This window comes from Convolutriloba macropyga, chromosome 6 (genome assembly GCF_964194025.1).
Source record: "Convolutriloba macropyga chromosome 6, txConMacr16.3, whole genome shotgun sequence".
NCBI classification, from domain to species: Eukaryota; Metazoa; Xenacoelomorpha; order Acoela; family Convolutidae; genus Convolutriloba; species Convolutriloba macropyga.
The window spans coordinates 57,889,554-57,913,338 of NC_134473.1; the positions used below are offsets into that span (position 1 = coordinate 57,889,554).

At 36.2% G+C, this 23,785-nt stretch overlaps 2 protein-coding genes across 2 annotated transcripts in view; one reads left to right on the forward strand and one right to left on the reverse strand.

The window, feature by feature from the left end:
- The window catches only part of LOC142341797 (uncharacterized), a 444,522-nt gene that overhangs the window by 349,684 nt on the left and 71,053 nt on the right, over positions 1 to 23,785 (forward strand). The gene's annotated exons all lie outside the window — the stretch shown is intronic.
- On the reverse strand, positions 17,355 to 17,925 carry LOC142341076 (elongin-B-like). The gene is given in 2 exon segments (XM_075391937.1): positions 17,355 to 17,624; positions 17,626 to 17,925. Coding segments are annotated over 2 exon segments (414 nt in total). The 5' UTR covers positions 17,884 to 17,925; the 3' UTR covers positions 17,355 to 17,468.

Sequence of the window (23,785 nt, forward strand, 5' to 3'; positions counted from 1 at the left end):
CCCCCAGGCCTCGTGCCCAGCACTCGGGCGACAAAGATTTTGTTCCAACAAATACATAGCATTTCTGAAATCCACGTGCATTTCGAAGATTTTTAAACTAGTTGACTAAGTTGAGCTGTCTCAAAGTTGTAGTGACTGGCTATTTTTTTACCACCAAGTATATGTTAGAACAAAATATCAGTCGCCCGAGGGACTTAGTACCCTCGCTTGCGCGCGAGGCCCGAGGAGACTAAGAGTGTGTTCTAACGTTTTTAGAGAGCCAAAGGGTACGAAAAAGTTGAATTTCAATTGAAATTGATGCCAAGAGTACAATTTTGCAGATTAGTGGAAGAAAACTTTTCTTCTTGAAAATATACAAGATTTGAAATATACCAAAGGTCTTGATCTTGGTATAGCAAAGCAGCCGTTTATTAATAAAGGTTTGATTCAAATGTCAAAAGTTATATTTCCAACAAAGTCAATTTTTGCCCTAAACTAAGTGTTCCGCAACTTTCTTTGACTTCATCCTGGGCATACATGATTTATAATAAGCATACTAGGTCAAATGATTTATGGTTTCTATGTAGTCATACAACGATCACACATGTTTACTTTGGAACAAAATCTTATTCGCCTGAGGAATTTAGTGCCCTGAAAAGAGGGCACTTGCACGCGAGTGCTGCGTTGGGCACGAGCCCCGAGGGAGACCAGAGATTTTGCTCTTACGTATTTAGAGAACCAAAGGGTCCAAAAGTGTTCAATTTCATTTGAAAGTTAAGAGAAAAATTTTTGAGAAAATGAAAAATTTTCTTATAAACAGGAGTTGAAAAAACCCAAACTTTTCCGTCTGTGATAGTAAAACAGGCAATTATTAATAGCGGTTTCATTTAAGAATTGAAAGTACAATTTTTTTGTCCTTAACTTAGTATCCTACAGGACAAAAGTTTCACTTCTTTAACTGAAATGTGAAAATTGAAACATGCATGTGCACAGCTTTTATTGTTGTACAGCATATTACGCAGCACAGTTGTATGTTCTACCAATTCCTATCAGATCATTGCCATACAAACGTTAGAGCACGAATCTTATTTGACCGAGGGACTTAGTGCTCTGACATGAGCTCACTTGCGCCCAGTCCTGGCTACAAGGCCCAAGGGGATCAAAATGTTCTCAGGAGCGAATCAAGAGGGTATAAAGACCTCAATTTCGTCTACCCTTTTGACTGAAATTGAGAAATAAATCACAAAGTTGAGAACTCACATTTTGACGCTATTAATGACGACGCAAATCTTAAGAGCATCATATTTTATCAGGAAACTGACCGAAAATGGTATTCTCGCACATCTGTTAGCCACGTTTTGTTCACAGATGAAAAAAGTCAACAGCAAGATTTAGCTGCGATAAGGCGACTAATTTAGCGCAACGAAAAATAGGCAAACGCTCAGGAAAAGCTTACTTTCATTGCCTATGTTTTTCCAAATGCATTTCTTTAGCTTAACTACAGATTATTTGACTAAATGCCTTATTATTAACCTCATTGACTACAAGCCTGATTCAGCTTTACATTTGATTCCCTAACCGTAAAAAGTTCTGAAAACTACATTAAACATTCAAATGTTCTTACTCGCCAGAGGTTTTCTTCTTTAGAGAATCAAAGGGTTAAAAATTGAAATCTTTTGTTAACAACTGACAACAAATAGGATATGAGGTTTTGCTAGAGCGCTCGGGCGACAACCTAGAAGAAACTGGAGGGCAGCTAAGCACAACAGGAGAGGAAAATGTGCGATAATTTTCAAAGAGAATCCAGCGTGAGATTTCATCGGTTACTAAAACTTCGCGGCAGAGAGCTTAGAATGAAGGATTAAACTTAGACTTAAAGAAATAAGTCTATTTTTTGCCCTGAACTTTAACTTCATTATAATTTTAAGAAAAAAATTTTTTCACTAATCTGCAAAAAATTCGACACTTTCGTACCCTTAGGTTCTCTAAAAACGTTAGAACAAAATCTGTCCCCCCGGGCCTCGTGCCCAGCACTCGGGCGACAAAGATTTTGTTCCAACAAATACATAGCATTTCTGAAATACATGTGCATTTTGAAGATTATTAAACTAGTTGACTAAGTTGAGCTGTCTCAAAGTTGTAGTGACTGGCTATTTTTTACCACCAAGTATATGTATACTAATGTAATAAGCATACTAGGTCAAATGATTTATGGTTTCTAAGTAGTCATACAACGATCACATGTTTACTTTGGAACAAAATCTTATTTGCCTGAGGAATTTAGTGCCTTGAAAAGAGGGCACTTGCACGCGAGTGCTGCGTTGGGTACGAGCCCGGAGGGAGACCAGAGATTTTGCTCTTACGTATTTAGAGAACCAAAGGGTCCAAAAGTGTTAAATTTCATTTAAAAGTTAAGAGAAAAATTTTGCGCAAAATAAAAAAATTTTCTTAAAATAAACAGGAGTTGAAAAAACCAAACTTTTCCGTCTGTGATAGTAAAACAGGCGATTATTAATAGCGGTTTGATTTAAGAACTGAAAATAAAATTTTATTGTCGTAAACTTAGTATCTTATAGTACAAAAGTTTCACTTCTTTAACTCTAAGTTGAAACTTTCAAACAAAACTCTCTGCCTCAAAGTTTTAGCGACCGAGAAAATTGTACCCTGGGTTCTCTTAAAATTTCCCTGAAATCAGAGATTATTCAAAAATGTTGAAAGCTAACAAGTTTAATCATCTTTATTTCTTATAGAAGTTGAAAAATTATTGGATGTTAGAGAGCATTTGATTGTAATATATCGCATTTGCAGTCTACTTTTGATACTTTGGGTGCACACCCAATTAGAAAAAGTTAGAGAGTTAATAGATATGAAGTCGCTTCAGAAAATATCAAAACTTTGGTCATATAGATAGACTTACTCTTTCATTTAACACCCAACTTCGCAAAAAGTATTGCATTTCAGGGTCTTCTTGCGGATCACAATGTGATGTCCAATCAAATAGCGCAAATGGAAAGGAAAAATTATTCTTGTTAAAATAATAGGACCAAATTTACCGCTAATCAAAGAAGGAATATATATGATTTCTTTGATTTCTTTGTGCGCACGTTCTAAGAAATCAAGCATGCAATCGCACAGTATCCACTGATATCAAAGAAACTTCAACCTGGGTAGTAACAGCTTTTGTAGCAAAAACAACATTATCTAATTAAACAGAGAAATAGCATTAAAAACAATTCAGATTAAAGGATTCAGAAAATTAAGTACACGTCTAATTTTATCCCGCACAAAGAGATTGCCAGTTTCTTCTTAGCACCGAAAAAAAAGATAAATAAATGCGTAATATGTTAGACATGGTCGTTTCTTATTTACAAGACCAATTTTTTCTCAACTCATTTTCAAAAACAATTATCGCCCGACAAAAGATCAGAAAATCAAAAGCAATGGTCAAAAACCAACTCACGTCTCTACCAATAAACTAACATCCTATCCGATGAATAACTCCTGGTCAGCCGTAGAAACGTTCGCGCAGCCGGAGCAGACATCAAGCTCTTGCTAGATTTCGTGCTTTCGGCAGAAATTACATCAAAATTTTTACAGAAAATTTAAAAAATGCGGAATATTTCAACTCACCAATCAGGCTGAAAACTGATAAGATTAACATTTGGAATTGGAGCATATCCAAGAGGTTATCTGGTAGGGACTGTGCCTAAATTTTTTAATCCCGCATTATCACGAACAAGGGGGAGTTTGAAGGCCTTCAGCACTCGATTTTAATGAATTCGTGTGTAACATAAAATGGCTTAAATGGCTATCCCACTGGCTTTTACTCTATTTTTTTAAGTTCTTTACTTACGAATGGCTTCCAAATTCGATTTACGTAAGTGATAATAAAAAATGACTAATGGTTGTCTTTACATGACGTTACTTGAAGTAATTTCAGACTTTCAAACCAAGTTCTCTGCCTCGAAGTTTTAGCGACCGATAAAATTGTACCCTGGTTTCTCTTAAAATTTCCTGAAATCATAGAGATCATCCAAAAATGTTGAAAGCTAAAAAGTTTTATCTTTATTTTCCATGGAAGTGTAAAAATTATTGGATATTAGAAAGCATTTGATTGTAATATATCGCATTTTGAGTCTACTGTTGACACTTTGGGTGCACTAAAACAGTAACTTTGGATTGCATACCTAATTAGAATAAGTTATTATTGAGCGTTTATAGATATGAAGTCGTTTCAGAGAATATCAAAACTTTAGTCATATAGATAGACTTACTCTTTTATTTAACAACCAAATTCGCAGTAAGTATTGCATTTCAGGGTCTTCCTGCGGATCACAATGTGATGTCTAATAAAAAAGCTTAAATGAACAGGCAAAATGATTTTTGGTAATAAAAAATAGGATCATATAATATTTACTGCTAATCAAACAAATATTGTATGTGATTTCTTTGATTTCATAGTGGGCACGTTCTAAGAAATCAAGCATGCAATCGTACATTATCCTTTGATATCAAAGAAACTTAACCTGGGCAGTAACAGCTTGTGTAGCAAAAACAATCATATCTAATTAAACAGCAATTGCATACCAGAATTCAGATTAAGGGATTCAGGAAATTAAGGACACGTCTAATTTTATCCCACACAAAGAGATTGCCAATTTCTTCTCACCACCGAAAAAAGATAGATAAATACGTAATTTGCTAGACAGTCGTTTCAAATTGACAATGGCCAATTTTTTCAACTCATTTCCAAAAACAATTATCTCCCGACAAAAGATCAGAAAATCTAAAGCCATGGTCAAAAACCAGCTCACGTCTCTACCAATAAACTAACTTCCTATCCGATGAATAACTCCTGGTCAGCCGTAGAAACGTTCGCGCAGCCGGAGCAGACATCAAGCTCTTGCTAAATTTCGTCCTTTCGGCAGAAATTACATCAAAATTTTTACAGAAAATTTAAAAAATGCGGAATATTTCAACTCACCAATCAGGCTGAAAACTGATAAGATTAACATTTGGAATTGGAGCATTTCCAAGAGGTTATCTGGTAGGGACTGTGCCTAAATTTTTTAATCCCGCATTATCACGAACAAGCGGGAGTTTGAAGGCCTTCAGCACTCGATTTTAATGAATTCGTGTGTAACATAAAATGGCTTAAATGGCTATCCCACTGGCTTTCACTCTATTTTTTTAAGTTCTTTACTTACGAATGGCTTCCAAATTCGATTTACGTAAGTGATAATAAAAAATGACTAATGATTGTCTTTACATGACGTTACTTGAAGTAATTTCAGACTTTCAAACCAAGTTCTCTGCCTCGAAGTTTTAGCGACCGATAAAATTGTACCCTGGTTTCTCTTAAAATTTCCTGAAATCATAGAGATCATCCAAAAATGTTGAAAGCTAAAAAGTTTTATCTTTATTTTCCATGGAAGTGTAAAAATTATTGGATATTAGAAAGCATTTGATTGTAATATATCGCATTTTGAGTCTACTGTTGACACTTTGGGTGCACTAAAACAGTAACTTTGGATTGCATACCTAATTAGAATAAGTTATCAATGAGCGTTTATAGATATGAAGTCGCTTCAGAGAATATCAAAACTTTAGTCATATAGATAGACTTACTCTTTTATTTAGCAACCAAATTCGCAGTAAGTATTGCATTTCAGGGTCTTCCTGCGGATCACAATGTGATGTCTAATAAAAAAGCGTAAATGAACAGGAAAAATGATTTTTGGTAATAAAAAATAGGATCATATAATATTTACTGCTAATCAAACAAATATTGTATGTGATTTCTTTGATTTCATAGTGGGCACGTTCTAAGAAATCAAGCATGCAATCGTACATTATCCTTTGATATCACAGAAACTTAACCTGGACAGTAACAGCTTGTGTAGCAAAAACAATCATATCTAATTAAACAGCAATTGCATACCAGAACTCAGATTAAGGGATTCAGGAAATTAAGGACACGTCTAATTTTATCCAACACAAAGAGATTGCCGATTTCTTCTCAGCACCGAAAAAAGATAGATAAATACGTAATTTGCTAGACAGTCGTTTCAAATTGACAATGGCCAATTTTTTCTAAACTCATTTCCAAAAACAATTATCTCCCGACAAAAGATCAGAAAATCTAAAGCCATGGTCAAAAACCAACTCACGTCTCTACCAATAAACTAACTTCCTATCCGATGAATTACTCCTCGCCAGCCGTAGAAACGTTCGAGCAGCCGGAGAACAACATAGCAAACATCACGCTCTTGCTAAATTTTGTGCTTTCGACAAAAATTACATCAGCATATTTACGGAAGAAAGTTTCAAATTTCCGGACTATTTCAACAACTCACCAATCAGGCTGAAGACTGATAAGATTAACATTTGGAAATGGCGCATAATCCAAGAGGTTATCTGGTATTTAATTATCACGAACACGGGGGCTTTTGAAGGTCTTGAACACTCGTTTTCAATAAATTCATGTGTAACATAAAATGCCTTAAATGGCTATCCCAGTGACTTTGACCCTGTTTTTTAACATTTATCAAGTATTTTAAAATTTTTGTAAAGGAAAAACATGAAATAATTTTGCTCATTTCCTACCTCTTGGAATTAAAACCACAGAACTATTTATATCTGTCCAGCAGTCAAACCACTTTGTCTACGTCACATACTTGCTGCATCAAATTCACGCCAGCCAATTATAGATTGACGAACAAAGCGTTGCCAAAAATCCTCGAATCGTAAAAAAAACAGAGCCCCAAAACGATTCTTCGAATTGGAAAAGCCAAAAGAAAGCCCACAATAGCTCTACTCAGCTATCGCAGTTATTGAAAAGAATTTAGGTTCACTTTGGTAGTAAAACTTCGACTAACAATAAAGTTCTCAATCGCCAGCAGGTTTTATATTAGCACGACAGAAATTCGAATCTCACGGTCAATAGCAATTTCTGTACCAATGATTGTTGAATAAAAAAGTTAGTCGGAACAAACTGTATTTAACCAGATAAATTAAAATTCTGACAGCCGAAAATGACATGGAAAATCTAAAATATTCAGCTCAGCATCATCCCCAAAAATTGATACAAAAAATTAATCGACCCGATAAAATTTCTAGATAGGATCTCGTTGCTTGAGAGAAAATTTGCGATTTTAGTATATATACAAAAGTAATTTATAGAAACAAAACAATTGTTTATGACTCGAGAAGGAGAAACACTGAGGACAACATACAGGCCCATTCCGGTCACCACACATTGTCCTGTTACAAAACATGATAATATAATTAAATTCGAAGGCCCCCAAAAATTTCGCAATTTTGTCGAGAAAAATTGAAGTATTTTAAAAACTGTTCCTGCGCGAAAATTGAAATATTCACTTCAAAAACAAACAAGTTGCAAAAAAGAGCACATTGCAAAATTTTGCTGCTTCCTGGCATTATGTGTCACGGGACATTGCAATTGAAAAATGGTTCCTATCCGGTGTTAGAGCTCAAAGATTTTTTTTGACGAATTCTTCGTTAGATAAAATAATAGAGTCCCATATTCTATGCATTAAAACAGTGAAAACCAAAGCTGGGTTATCATAGCAACTCATCGACACGTCGTTATCCACTAAAATATTGCATAACTTGCTACATCTGCAGTAATGAGAACCGACTAACTTTCGGCTTTCGGTACTTTAAAGGATGTAGCTGATCTGCATGTTGCATTTGTGAGCTTCTACTTACTAAAACCGGCTGTTCAACTCATTATCACCATGCAAATTAAAAACTGATCGGGAAACAAACTTTAAGGGCTCAGATGTGAAATTCATGTACTGTAAGAATCTTACTATCCCTTACGACATCTTCTAACGTATATTTTTCTCCTAAAACATGTAACAGGCGGTATTTTTGGCTGCAGCACTCGAATTGGCACCAGTCAGCTGGAGATCACTCTGCAATATATGAGTACAACAAATTGAACGACATGCTCAAAATTATAGAAAAAATAATCTAACAGAACTTCACGAGGCACGTAGTGTCGTAATTTTCATGAAATTCCACACTGCCTGCTTAGTTTCCAAATTAATATGAGCATTAAACGACAACTTGTTATCTAAGACAACAGCAAGGTACCTGTGATTCGCTGCTTTATTACTGAGCCAAATAGGCTAAAACTCTATCTGAGTACGTTGAATTTTGAGCTGATTTAATGTTGATTTGATAAAATTTGTCTGTATTCAGACACAGTTTATTCACTGGTGACTAGGAGGCAAGACGATTAAGATCCTGAAATATGTTTTTTGATTGCCCAACGGCTGATATGTTGGTATCATATGCAAAAATAATAATAACTTTCAAAAGTTTACACGATTGAGGAAGACCTTTTATGTAGATTGCGAAAAAAGAATCCGAATGCGAAAGATTGATCCGAGGCACATCACATTCAACGCTTAGAAAATATGAAACAATCCCATTTATTGCAACACACTGCTTTCGATTTCTTAGAAAACTTTTTATCCACAGCAGAGATTTATGATTTATTCCACATAATTGATACTTATGCAATAAATGTCATGATAAAAGCATATGCTTTACGAAGATCCAGAAGAAAAGAACACACTGATGTTTTCTATCCAGGCATCGGATTGATTCCAAGAACTTTGCGATAGCATACACTGTGCTGTGTTTTTTATGGAATCCAAATTAATTTTCAAACAAAAAAAACCTCTCTAGGATGTTGTAAACCCGGTTGAACATAGCTCTTTCCTTACTTTACTTAAAGTACTTAAAAGTGCAGTGGATCTATATTTATTTGATTAGTCTCTGACACCACCCTTGAGCACAGGTATTACTTTCCCTTCTTTCAGTGTAGTCGGGAAACTACCCTGAATGAAGGAGGCATTGATTAATCTGACTAAACGAAGACCAATAACGGATGAACAGGATTTATTGAACACATTACTCAGCTCATCAGCGTCTCCAGAACTTTTGTTACCCAAATTCTTAATTATTTCGTCGACTTATATCAAGGAAACAGGATATAACCAAATGCTTTTGCTCGCACTTTTCAAAGTTGCTTTGAGATTTCTAGTATTACAGGGAAGAGACACCCGTATTTTTTCACCAATGCCAGAAAAGTATGCATCCATTGAAATAGCAATGTCACCAGCTGCCACTAGCAGCTCATCACTATCATTTCTCATTGTTGTGAGTAGTGATGTGATTAGGGGTGGTGCCCTTTATTTTAGAAACCTATATGTTGCTCTTCAGTCTCAAGTGCATATTTTGAATATCTTATAGTAATGCTCTGTCTTCGCTTTTTGACCAAAAAATCAACTTCGACTCTAGCCTTCCGAAATATAGCAAGTTTTCTGACATTATTCTTGTCCAAACTCTGTCGCTTTTGTTTGGCATAGTCACAAGACTTTTTGTTCTATTAATGATCCATTCCTTTGCCACATTAGAATTTCTGTTAGACAACCTATTTTTCAAAGGAGCAGCTTTGCTCACTTCTTATACGATTTTATAGTGAAACTGATTAAACAAGAAGTGAATGTTTAACCCGTCCGCATGCTCCATTGTTTGCGATGTTATCTCAATTTCGAGCAAAAACTCTTAATTGACTAGTTGAAATGAGAAACTGTTAATTAGAGAAATCTGTTAAAACGTTTTCTTAAGTTATACGAATGATTAGTGCGTAAAAATCAGAGAAACAGACGTTTTTATGCACCTTGCTACAAATAACATTTCTGTCAGACGTTAGCAAATAAGAAATGCAAGTTTCGCTAGATAAGGCAACTCTAGTTGATTGGCAGATTTTCGGTGGGATGAGCTTCTGAATCGCTCCGCATGGCTTTTTAGTTCAATATCTTCGATTGAGTTGAAAACATGAGCAGCTCATGGACAATTTTGAAAAACATGAAGCATAGGTTGGCTGTTATGGGTCGTAACACAGACGCCCTTCTTCGGCGGTTTGTTTTAAATCGATATCGCGCTTTGTTAACCTTTCATGGATAAACACTGGTTTGTTGTTGGCCGGATTTCTGTAGTTCTTCAGGAATGCTTTTAGTTGAATTCTGAAACTGAAAAATTCTATATAACTTAGAGAAATCTGTTTAAACATTTTACAAAGTTATACCAATGTTTGGTGCGTAAAGATCAGAAAAACAGACGTTTTATGCACCTTGCTATAATTAACATTTCTGTCAGACGTTAGAATATGAGCAATGCAAGTTTCGCTATATGTTGCAACTCTAGTCGATTCAAAGTTTGACAGTTAAAACCCACTTGAATTCACTATCTTTAAAAACTTCCAATTACTTGCTCATCGCGGAGAACATCTATGTTTAAGTCACACATTACAATGGCTTTATTTCTACGGGAGATCTGTGCTAAGTCATGATCCAGCTGAGCAAGAAAATACAACTTATTTAATCATGGAATGTTGTTAAAGATCAAAAGCGACAAGGGATTTCCACTGATACGTACTTAAACCAGAACACTTACGTCTATTGAACCTGAATGCTCTTCAATTAGATCAATTTCTTTCACAAATTGAAGCAGTATACCACCCCCATTTTTGTTGCCTTGTTTTTGAAAGAAATTTCATAACATTTTCAACATTTTATCCCGTAGCATGTAGCAAGGACTGAACTATCTAACCAAGATTCTGTGAAAGCTAACATTGCAGGTGCAGACTCAAGGTTATCTACTAGTACGTACCTCAAGTTCCTCATGGTGTTTTCTTAGTGATCTATGATATAGTAGGAGCACAAGTTTTATTGCAAAAAATAGTGTTTGGTATATTATCGGGCAGCATTTCAAAATCTTTATCAAGGTTTCTCGAAGATCCCAAAAAGTTGGTGCTGGAATTACTCATCTGCTGATGATAGCTGGGTCCGAAATGTCTCAACAATTCCTCAAACAGTTTGGCATTTGTTGATTCGGCCTTTAATCGCATCACAATCAATGAGATCATTTGTCAATTCTCTTGGACTTCAGTTCTGTGATCAGTTCACGCACTTCTGTGTTTTCACAAACAGTCGATAATGTTGCAGCTTCTTTTAAACGGCAGCATTCTCGATGACAGGAGTGCCGAGTTGAACACAAAGGGTATTTTGAACAATGGTATTGGGGTGTCGGAAGAGTTGATTGGCAGGTTTTTGTGGGGAAAAGCTTCTGGATCGCTCCGCATGGCTTTTTAGTTCAATATCTTCGATTGAGTTGAAAACATGAGCAGCTCATGGACAATTTTGAAAAACATGAAGCATAGGTTGGCTGTTATGGGTCGTAACACAGACGCCCTTCTTCGGCGGTTTGTTTTAAATCGATATCGCGCTTTGTTAACCTTTCATGGATAAACACTGGTTTGTTGTTGGCCGGATTTCTGTAGTTCTTCAGGAATGCTTTTAGTTGAATTCTGAAACTGAAAAATTCTATATAACTTAGAGAAATCTGTTTAAACATTTTACCAAGTTATACCAATGTTTGGTGCGTAAAGATCAGAAAAACAGACGTTTTATGCACCTTGCTATAATTAACATTTCTGTCAGACGTTAGAATATGAGCAATGCAAGTTTCGCTATATGTTGCAACTCTAGTCGATTCAAAGTTTGACAGTTAAAACCCACTTGAATTCACTATCTCTAAAAACTTCCAATTACTTGCTCATCGCGGAGAACATCTATGTTTAAGTCACACATTACAATGGCTTTATTTCTACGGGAGATCTGTGCTAAGTCATGATCCAGCTGAGCAAGAAAATGCAACTTATTTAATCATGGAATGTTGTTAAAGATCAAAAGCGACAAGGGACTTCCACTGATACGTACTTAAACCAGAACACTTACGTCTATTGAACCTGAATGCTCTTCAATTAGATCAATTTCTTTCACAAATTGAAGCAGTATACCACCCCCATTTTTGTTGCCTTGTTTTTGAAAGAAATTTCATAACATTTTCAACATTTTATCCCGTAGCATGTAGCAAGGACTGAACTATCTAACCAAGATTTTGTGAAAGCTAACATTGCAGGTGCAGACTCAAGGTTATCTACTAGTACGTACCTCAAGTTCCTCATGGTCTTTTTTTAGTGATCTATGATATAGTAGGAGCACAAGTTTTATTGCAAAAAATAGTGTTTGGTATATTATCGGGCAGCATTTCAAAATCTTTATCAAGGTTTCTCGAAGATCCCAAAAAGTTGGTGCTGGAATTACTCATCTGCTGATGATAGCTGGGTCCGAAATGTCTCAACAATTCCTCAAACAGTTTGGCATTTGTTGATTCGGCCTTTAATCCCATCACAATCAATGAGATCATTTGTCAATTCTCTTGGACTTCAGTTCTGTGATCAGTTCACGCACTTCTGTGTTTTCACAAACAGTCGATAATGTTGCAGCTTCTTTTAAATGGCAGCATTCTCGATGACAGGAGTGCCGAGTTGAACACAAAGGGTATTTTGAACAATGGTATTGGGGTGTCGGAAGAGTTGATTGGCAGGTTTTTGTGGGGAAAAGCTTCTGGATCGCTCCGCATGGCTTTTTAGTTCAAAGATGTCTTCGATTGAGTTGAAAACATGGGCAGCTCTGAGATAATTTTGAAGAATATGAAGCATAGGTTGGCTGTTATGGGTCGTAACAAACAGACACTCTTCTTCGGCGGTTTGTTTTAACCCGATATCGCGCTTCGTTAACCTTTGGTGGATAAACACTGGCTTGTTGCTGGCCGGTTTTCTGTAGTTCTTCAGGAACGCTTATCGTCTCCAGATTCAGTCCTGATCATTGTACTAAAAAAATGCAATAATTTTTGGAAAGTTCCAGTTAGCTTCTCGGCCGAATGGATGGCAGGCCTTCAGATCTCTTTTGCATATTTGGACCATCATCTCTTCATGGATAAAAGCAACAGTGTACGCTAGATAAGAACCATTTGGAACAATGCGCAGGTTATGGAAAATCAAGCAATCTTTAGGTGCCTATCTCTCCAATTCATTGACTTTGATAGTCATTTGACGCATCTGTCCTTCGACTTGAGATATTCGCTGGTTTACATCTTCTACCAAGACCTTGAATAGTTCCTTCACCGATGCATCAACATTCGTTGACTTCATGGCTGCAATCAACTTTGCATTTTCTGAAACATAGTGAATAGTCATAGACATAGCAAGGATGTTAGGTCGCAAGGAGATAGGCAATGCAGCATGCAAAATCCTGGAACTATTTAATAAATTTGTCACAACAAATAGGCTTGATATTTAATCAGGACATTTCAGTGGAAAGCTGAGTCCACGAATCAACCAATCCTCAGACTGAACACCTATAGGGATGACTATTTAAGCATGCAATGATTAATGACCAAAAACCATCAAAAAACGAGCTGACATTTTATAGCATGACTCAATAAGCAGCAATATTACACGAACCCAACAAATAAGATTCAATTGGAATAGCTTTAACATGAGTCACATTTGCTAATTTAAAAAAAGGTGTGAAAAAAAAGAATTTGAAAGTGCTTATACATAGCTATCGCTAACAAACGCAGTTTCAGAAGTTCCTGATTTTTTCGATACCCTGTGTCAGCAGCAAATTTTACCAATCTAAGTTCTAAAAGTTGCTGGATTTTGGAATCGAAAACCGCAAGTCCCGAATATCAACAACACCAGCAGAAAATTATCTATCATCGCGAATTGAACTTAGTTGAAAATTGTATCCCAGCATGAGAATCATATCAATAGATTAATCTTGAAATAGGTCCAAAAAGAAAAGCATAAACATTAAGGACGTAAGTTGCTTCGTCAGAATTGAACTCAGAAATGTCTAGCAGTAAATGTTACAGACTCGAAAACAAAATTCCTCCAGACCTACATCAGTCAGGACAACAGCAACGTTACACTGCTAACTTTGATTAAAAAGGAATCAGAAAGGAACGTCTCGATGGATGAAACAGAGATTTCGATCGCACATCCGTTACCGTCAAGAAGTACAGCTCAGCCCTTCAGTTAGAATTTCTCCAAGAAATATGAAGATTAATATCCTTAAGCAGATGCTGGCTCCAATAGTCATTAAAATGTATGTTTTTGAGGACATCAGAATAGAGCACATGAGTTTCATAAATTTTATCAAGGACCAGCAACAAAGAAGTTGAATTATGTTGGTGCGCTGTCTTTTTTACAATTCAACGAACTTTATTTGTATTGGGGCGCTGTCTTTTAATTAAGATCTGTTCACACATTTTCATGATTTCTGAAGTTAAATTTGAGTAGTGATTTTTGTCACGCCGAAACAGGAAGAAGAGCGAATAGGCGAGTGGTTTTGCGGTCTGAAAGTTTTTGACTCTTTCTTAAAGCAGAGTGAGAAAAAGTTATTTAAACAACATTTGCTTTCTCGCTAGGTTTTTTTGTTCACATGCAGCAATTTCACTTTGATCTTTAATGTTTTTTCGATTTTTTTGGATCGCATTTTTTTCTAAATGATTTTCCCAATCTATTCATAGTTCATTCTAGGCCTAGCTTTTTTGTTTGAATCAAATTTCCCTTTCTCGCTAGTGGTTTTTTTGTTCACTTGCGGCATTTTGACTTTAATTTTCTGTTTTTTTTATCTGATTTTTTTTTGCAATTGTTGCCCCAATTCACTCATAGTCCGTTCTAGGTCTAGTTTTTGGTTAAGTCAATGGAAATTCTTTTAATTGTACGCCTGGACTTGTCCCGCTATGTTTTTTTCTACACCTGTAGATAAGACGGTAAAAGTTATGACTTCATGGACCTCAAAGCAGGACAACGCCTCGAAGATGCTTGAAAATTTAGGAAAACTTTGGGTCTACGATTTTGGCATCAAAACCAAGTTTTAATTGAAACGGGCCAAACTTTCATCGTAAAGGGAGAACAAATGAGCAGTGAGACAATGAACAGGCGTTTTTATTTTGTAAAGAGTATAGAAAATTTCAATTTACCTAATTATTGTAAACTTCAATATTATATAGCCAAATATTCAGACTGCTCGATGAACTGAAAAGCCAGCTTTTGTAATAATGTTTTGAAAAACCAGCTTTGGTAATAAGCATCTAAATGAGAGGTTCTTGATAGTGTGAAAAAAACTTTTAGGTTTTGATAGCATCAACAAGAAAATTGAACAATCGGTGTAGATCACTATATCTTACTGGGTTAACTTTTCGATCAAACGAGTTTTTCCAAAGAATTAGCCAGATCTGGAACAGAACAACTATAGCGCAATGTCCTAAAAATTGTATGAAAAAAAATTAAATTATGAAAACGCTTTAAGAATAATATACAAATCGGTTTCAAACGCATTTGAATTATTGAAAAGTGAAACATAACGAACAATGCGTAGTATCAAAATATGGACACTCTATATTCCCTAAAAATGATTGAATAATTCAAATGTAAAATCGGCTTTACATAGTTCTGATCATGTCAAATTTTAGTATTTACAGTCTGTAAAATTTAGTAATTATGAGTCATTAATCTGGTGGTTGTCTTTACAGAGATTCATTCAATTATGCCCTACAACTGGCCAGAATTAATTGCCGACTGCCCCTAAACTGGCCAGAATTAATTGCCGACTGCCCCTAAACTCGCCAGAATTAATTGCCGACAGCCACTAAACTGGCCAGAATCAATTGCCGACTGCCCCTAAATTGGCCAGAATTAATTGTTAAACTGGACGGATACAATTATCCTAATTATTTAATTGCCTATATTTTAACTCAAAAATATTTATCAAACGCGACGCTCTATATGCTTCTGAAGAAAAATCAATTGAATAAAGAAGTATTAGATGAATAAAAGTATTTAAAAAGAAGTATTGGATGTAATAGTTCAGTTCTGCTGTTTGTACTCTGCTGTATACTGTTTTACAGCTACCTGTTTTCTGTCTCTTTCAGCTCTTCGCAGCTACCTGTATTCGCAGCGACAATAAAATGGAATGTAACTGCTTGGCAAACATTTTCATGCGTATCAGTTTGTATTTTTTGGGTGTGTTCGGGTGGGGGGGGGGGGGGGGGGGGGGGGGGTTGGGCGATATCTTCCGTGTTCGGGAATGTGTTGGCCATATTCGTTGAAACTCAAAAAGCTTACACGGCGCCGCCATCTTTAAACTTCATAATCTATTTTCGAAAACTTCAATCGCGCATTTGCTGTTTATAATTATGTAGGTTCTGATGTAAGTATTCTAATGGTCTCACTGGTCAGAGTTAGCGCAGTTGACGTACTAGCTCCGGCCAGAGGAGGCACAGTCGGCGCAAATGTCTGGTCAGAAATAGGGTAGTCGGCCATGAACACTGGCCAGATGTTAGGCAGTCGGCTATGATTTTGAGAAGTCTGATTTTTGGTTTTATACTTCATTTTCCTCTGCAACAGTCAAGCTTAGTATTCAGTTTTACTTATGCAGTGCTGAAATCCACTGCGGGTCAACTCCGGGTATATAATACAAGATTGAAATCATTATACCAGAAACGACTACTGTAAACAATAAATAATCAATTTCTATCCTCATGAAGAATTCCCAATTAATAAATGACTATGATCTAATAAAAGTTGTAATCCAGAAACAGCCGTTCGTGTTTTGAAATTTAATGAATTTGATAAACAGCAAATTCGTGACACATCCTAAAGGGCACCTCAAAGCGTCAATAGTTAAAGTTATTTCAATTGCTAGAATTAGAGTGATCAGTTCTTGCTTTAATCTATACGAATTTCAAATGTCCAGTAGCGGACCAAAACGAACATCCGGGTGATCTCGTTTTGTCCCTGCTCATTTTTGATGTATTTCACATAAATAAAAGTAATCATTATTTCTTTCTATTCTTTCTCAAACACTGCTTATTGGGGGGTGTTTGTGTGGGGAGGAGGAGGGGTAGGTAGGGGTTAGATAGGTTTTAATTTGAATCTAATTTATGCTCATAGGAATGGGTTTTTAATGCTGAACACAAACTTGATTATATCGATAATTTAGTAATTTTTCCTAACGGTAAAAGGCCAATAGAAGTCAAAAACGTGAAATTTTCGATAGGCTAAAAATCTCAAGGATCAACTGAGTTTCTCAAGAACTTTAAAATCCTATCAATTTTTTTTACTACTCCGCGAACGATGATGAATAACTCGCCAAAAATTTGGACTGGATTATAGTTCCCAAACGCCAAATAAATTTGGTAGGTTGAAACAAAGATTTGAAATAATCACAATACAATGAAATCAACTTAACTTAATTATGAGAGCCACTAACATCAACTGCATTAAAATCTAATACTAAATAGTCGGCTTAGGCAACTCATATATTAGTTATGTTGCCATAATAAATTCGGCCAAAATTATCTGAACAATAAAGTTTATGTAAAAAAAACATCTTGCTCAGTTTAATAAACAAGGCTACGAACAAAAACTAGAAAACTGAATTAATACGGAATTTGTCTTCGCTAAGATCAAAAATGACGCTATTTACAATCAATCAGTTCATATTTAAGTCACAAGAAACTTTGTTAGAAAAGATTTAACTCATAACGGGAGCATCCATTGGTTGCATGTTAGCATTCGGGCCTGATTCTGCGTTTCCCGTTGGGTTTGAACGCATTACTTCTGGAATTTCAGGTGGATCACTGTATTTAGCTATGTCAATGTCTTCCCAATCATTTTCACCAGTTTTAAAACACGTAGGCTAACTCAGCGGGTGCTTGAGGTCTGGCGTTGTTTGCATCGAAACCACAGTCTCTTAAAGTAGTTCCGTCTTCGAGTTCTAGATACGCATTTTTGGCATCTTTGGCAGACATGTTGAATATCCGGATATCTTCAGCTGAAGTCTTGACTATGCCCTGAACAGTTTTTTTCAACTCGAGAACTGTGTTCGTTTCTTTCAGGTCTGTAAAGATCGTGTCCTTCTGACGACGCAACTGAAAGTAGACATCCATTTTTTCTAAAAAGCAGATGCTTGCTTGCACCAGACAAGCATCAGATAGAAAGCCTTATCAACAGGATTACATAACGCCTGGATGGCTTCACAACTAGTGATATCTCAGACAAATTCAGATTTTCATCATGAGTCACAGAAAACACTAGTTATCTGTTGCGTAACATATTTCATCTTCGTCAATTATTGTATAAGTTTGTAGCAGCCCCAAAGCTTCAATTTCCACAGCTCCTGTGCTTCCTATTATAGAATGCTAATTAACTTGTCTACTTTAATGAGCGTGGTACCTGAAAACCGATTAGACCGTTAAGAAATCATTCGGCTGTTTTGTCTTCAGATATTACATTCAAAGTAATAACCATCTTATCTATGGGAGTTGCTTTCATGAAAGACAACAAAAATTTTAACAGAAATCTATAAAGAGACAAAAGAAGAAAGAGCACATCAAGAAGCTTACCAAGAATCCAAGAACTGAATTGCGGAAGAACTACTTTACAGTGAAGGCACCAAATGAGTGGAATCAGCTACCAGATGAAGTGGTGTCAAGCCCTTCACTGTACTGTTTCAAAGCGACTGCATAAAAACTGTGCCTCTCAACAGTACGACACCTTCGAGTTGATAAGAGTGAAATAGGCAATACCGAAGTACTGATAAACAGAGGCGTGAGCTTAAACTTAAAATTAAATAGCTCTGATCAAAAATACTTAAAATTTCATCAAATTGCATGAAAACTAACACAGAAATAACAAAAATGCCCCCAAATTTCGGTCTAAATTTTGAGCAGCACACCTCGGGGACACATTCTTCTAATGAAGGAACACTCTTGCCACAATGAGATTCATTTACAAACCTCTTGAGCATTGAACAAATTAAGCTTAGTTGTCGCGAGTTATCGCGAGAAGCTTTGACGCACACAGTGGAATCATTAATTGAGCGGACAACTATATTCGAAGCAAATATATCTGTTCGTCAGATTCAACGAGTCGATATCAGCTCAGTTAGGCCTGAAAGATATTACAGTTCACCATGAAAAGAAGTAGATACATTTTTGACGAGGCACTTAAAACAAACTAGGATATATGGTTGAAAAATCAGTACCCTGAAAATTGGACTGCGAAAACTGTAAACGAAACTATCGAAACACTTGTGGTAGGGAAACAGAAAGCCTCAAATACCGAGAAAAAAGATATAACATTGGCTAAAAACAGTCGAGAGGAAATCCCCACCTTTTAAATGCAATACAGGCAATTTAAGCTTGCGATTGAAAGAAAAACTACAGAAAATATCTCGGTTAAATATACTTTTTACGACTAGGAAAATCAAAACTTGCTTGCCTTCGCTAAAGTCGAATTTCGATGAAAATCTGAAATCTCACGTGGCTTATGAAGTTTCTTGTAGTGGATGTGAATCAACCTATGACGCTCAGACTTGCTGTTATGTTACCACTACGATGACAGAGCACCAGAAACTTGATTTACCGGTCGGGCAGCACGTTAGCGACTGCTGTGATTTGTCGATGGCTTTTGATTGGCGGATCATTGACCAGTGCAGCGACACTGAAAAATTGATCATCGTGGAGGCATTGCCCATAAGGCAACGATAACCGAAAACAAACACGCGCGACGAATATTGGGGCAGGAGCTGACACACAAGTATTGGTCTGACAAGTGAGTCGACTTGTTCGAAAACGTTTTAACAAACAATATTTGCAAAAAAGCAAAAAAAAATCACGCTGCTGTCGGCAAACTGTCCCCCAAAATTTTAGAAATGGAAACAAAAAATTAGCGACATAATTCGAAAGTTGAAAATCAAAGATTTTCGAAAGTTACAAAAATTCGAGTTAAACAAGTTGACCAGCGCCAAGAACGTTAATCTGTAATGATTGCTGAAATATTTTCATTTTTGTTGAAAACACTCATAGAGTAAAGTTGTTAACCTGACGATGCTAGTTATAGCAAAAACGTTCATTTTTGAACTTTGAATTAGGCAAATTGACAATTAATTTTTTTTTAAATACACAATTTTGCAAAAAAATCAGACCAGAAAGATTAACTGTTTGAAGCCGAATATTTCTGTCATTTCTACAACCAGAAAACTTAGAACTTGCCTCCCCTCCGTAAATGGTCCGGTTGAAAATGACCTCCGTAGCCAACATAGCAAATGATATGTTGTATACCAAATAAAATGTTCAGGCTGTTTAGCCTGCTATGTCGGCCAGACGTCTCGACATTTTCGAACAAGGCTACAGGAGCATCTGAAACCAATCACGCCCGTAGGAGAACATTTGTCAACATGCTCAGGCACTGCGGAATATACAACGAAGATTCTGAATGGGAGTCAAGATCTGACTAGGCTACTTACTTTAGAGGCCTTATATTTTGATAGATTAAATCCAACTCTTAACAATCGTGATGAATACAGACAGCGGCCCCTGACGTTACGTTTAAAGTGATATGTTACAGTGACTTCAGTTTCGTGACTCTTGGTGATGTTTTGGACTGGTCTCTGGCCTGCCAATCCAATCACAGCCTAACAAAATTTAGATTATGTTGTTGCAGTGAAGGACTGTCGCATAGTTTTAAACTGAATCATTAGAAAGTGCAAAGTGTTCTATAATTATCTTTTTTTATGTTTTATATATATATATATATATATATATATTTTTAAACTTAATTGGTCATAACCGATGTTTTGTAAATTTGTTTATTTTCAGACTGAAGATGTCTGAAATAGCCGAAAATATTTCCGCATTCTATTGAGATTAATTAACGATTTTTATCATCGATCCTGTTTTTCAATATATAACCAAATTGAGAATAAAAATAAAGTATTTGCAAGAAAACTGAAAGATTTAGGAAATCAGGCTAAAAATTAACGAATTGAACCAGTTTTTCCTCGGAATAATAGAAATTTATCTATAAAGTGATGCCTTCCACCCCATGGAAGAGGAATTATTCATCCGAAAGGAGGTGGTTTCTATCTCTTGGAGAAAGGCATGAAGGTTTTGGTTGAAACACTTTGATAGACAATTGATGGGAACCCAGATTCAATCAGTTACAGGAACTTACAGTCAGTTCAAAGCATTTCAGGATGCTAAAAAAACAGCCACCACAGTGATTTACTTCATTACCTCAAAAAATAATTCACAAGAGACGAATTCCATGGTCAGTCTGTTGCCTAGGTCAGTGTCCAATCTCCATCAAGTTTGCGTTTTTTTTTCTTGTATTTTCATTATTATTTTATATAAGCTTTGTCAAGCATCAAACTTTGATGACACGCGGGTTACTTGAATGCTACCATTTATCGTTCCCCAAATTGACTCAATCGGATTTGCACCAAAATATAATTGTGAAGACATGAAAACTAAACAAATCCATTTAAAAAATGATCGGTTTGTGAGAGTTATGTCCCAGAGAGATTTCAATTTGAAGTTTTCGCTTAAAAACGCACTATACAATAATAAAACGAGAATATAAATAACATTTTCAAAATTTTTCTCCGAAATCAGTTTTCGCTAAACCTAAAAAAAATTGCTGATAAAAACAGGGGACTCTTCAATATGAAACGCTCTGAATGAGACATAAGCAAATTTAGGAAAGATCATAAATCGAATGAAAAAAATGGTCATGTGTTTTTGCCATATTTTTCTCGCCCAAGAATGAGAAATGATCTGGAAATTCTTAGCTACAAAGAAGCTAAAGCAATAGCGAAACATCTGAGCGTAACTTGAAAACTACGGAAATCTAATTCAGTTTATCGAACGAAACTCGAGGAAACATGGGCAGCAACTTTCCATCAGAAGAGCACGACTGGAGCTGAGGAAAAAGTTTTTCTCAGTTGATGGACCTAAAGATTGGAACGAGTTACCAGAACACGTCGTGTCAAGTGAAAGCTTGGATATCTTCAAGACACGACTTGACAGACACTGGCAACACATGATGTTCCGCGAATTGTCCTAGGGTAAGGGACAACACGGAGGAGCTGGTCGACAGAGGCAACAAACCTACAGACCAGAATACTCGAACTCGAACTAAATGATCTCAAAAAGAATTGGAAAGTACTGAGAAGGAAAGCACAGAACTCTAGAAGCAAAACTTGACAGTGATTATTCCAAAAGATTGATTTTGTGGTCTCTCGCAAAATAAAGGACTACAATAAGCCGGTACTCTAAATCAAGAAGTGAACCCCAGACGAGCAAGGTCTTGAAGATGAACTTGCGCAGAAAAGTAACTTGTACCAAACTGTAACGTAACATACACGGTTACGTTACAGTTTGGTACAGCAAACAGACAATATAATGAAGCGAAATTGTTAAGCTCTCAAATAAGCTGACAGGAATCAACTAAATCATATTATATTAAAAGAGCCTCTTCAACCATATTACTACAGCAATATCGATGAATTGATTAAACAATATAATTTGATTTCTGAAATTCAATTACTGAAGCTGGAGATAAATTCTCTAAGAAACCGGATTACCGTATCTTAGAGCTGCTTTCAGAAATTGGACTGACAGTACTGCTAGCGATCGTAATTCGAAGAAACGGAAAGCTGAAGGCAATGAGAACGTGCATGCCGACAAGGAGTCTCAAAACAGAAAACCAAAAGTTTTCAAGACGGGCACAAATATTAATCATCAGACGACAGTCAGTGCATTTAAAAGACCACAGAAAAGACGGCATCTCTACATTGGTCGTTAAAGAAACTCTGTCTATACGGATGTGGTGCTAGTACAATAGATCGAAAGACAACAGATCGAAAGCGAAAATTGGGACAATAGATCGAAAATTAAATAATTCAAGTTGCGCATTGGCCAATCAGATTTGAGCGCTGATTTATTATACAGCATATAACATGTTCTATTGTGATATTTTGTTCGGTTGTGATAGATTCATATCAAGACCCACGGGCCGCTAAGGCATGGCCATGGCTCGCGAGGCATGGCCGTAAAGTGGTAATTATATTGCAACTCGCTAATGCTTAATTTCAACCAATAAGAATCGAGATTAATTTTCGATCTATTGTCCCAGTTTTTCTGTTTTCGATCTGTTGTCCTTTCGATCTATTGTCTGGTCACCGGATGATATAACAGAATATTGCAAAAAGAAGGGAGTTGATATACTGTATTCGTGAAATATCCGGAGACGAATCTCGTCTGAAATCTTTCCACTGCGTTTTTAAATTTGATAATGATCAAGTTGAATCTCCCGATTTCTGGCCCCGAAAAATTTCATTTTCACGATTTTATTTGAATCAGAAAGGGAGGGAGTGGCTGGCCCTCTTTGATTCATGACTATCTTATGTTAAATCCGTCAGTGATTGTGTAAAGGTTTGTTTACATAATGCAAGATCGGTTCACAACAAGACCTCACAAATAAGAAATCTCATTGAAACCAATGATTTTAACCTCATAACTTTAACAGAGACGTGGATCAAAGATAACGCAAAAGCTGAGTTTCATCGCCAGCAGTGTTAGCCAAGTGGCTATTATTACTAAAGTGCAAATAGAAAACAAAAAAGTGGCAGAGGATTAGCGGTGTTCTATGATGGAAATTTACGTATCGATAATTTACCGTCGACCAAATTTTAATGTAATTGTCTTTATAAGTGAGTTAACCTCGTTAACGGGAGAAAGCGCCGTTATTCAAAAAAAACTTATTGTAGGCGATATCAATATTTCTATGCTGCTGTCAAACGATGCGTCAAGAAAACGGAGCTCTTTTTTGGATGAATTTGGTTTGCAACAGCAAGTTTCTGGGCCTACTCACAAAAGTGGCGTAATTTTAGAACAGTTCAATGAATCCGAGGACGTTGAAGTATCAGAACCTTTCGTAAATTTCGTTACAAGCTCTGATCATGGAGTTGTGCATATTGAACTTTTCAAAAACACGAGAATTTAGCTG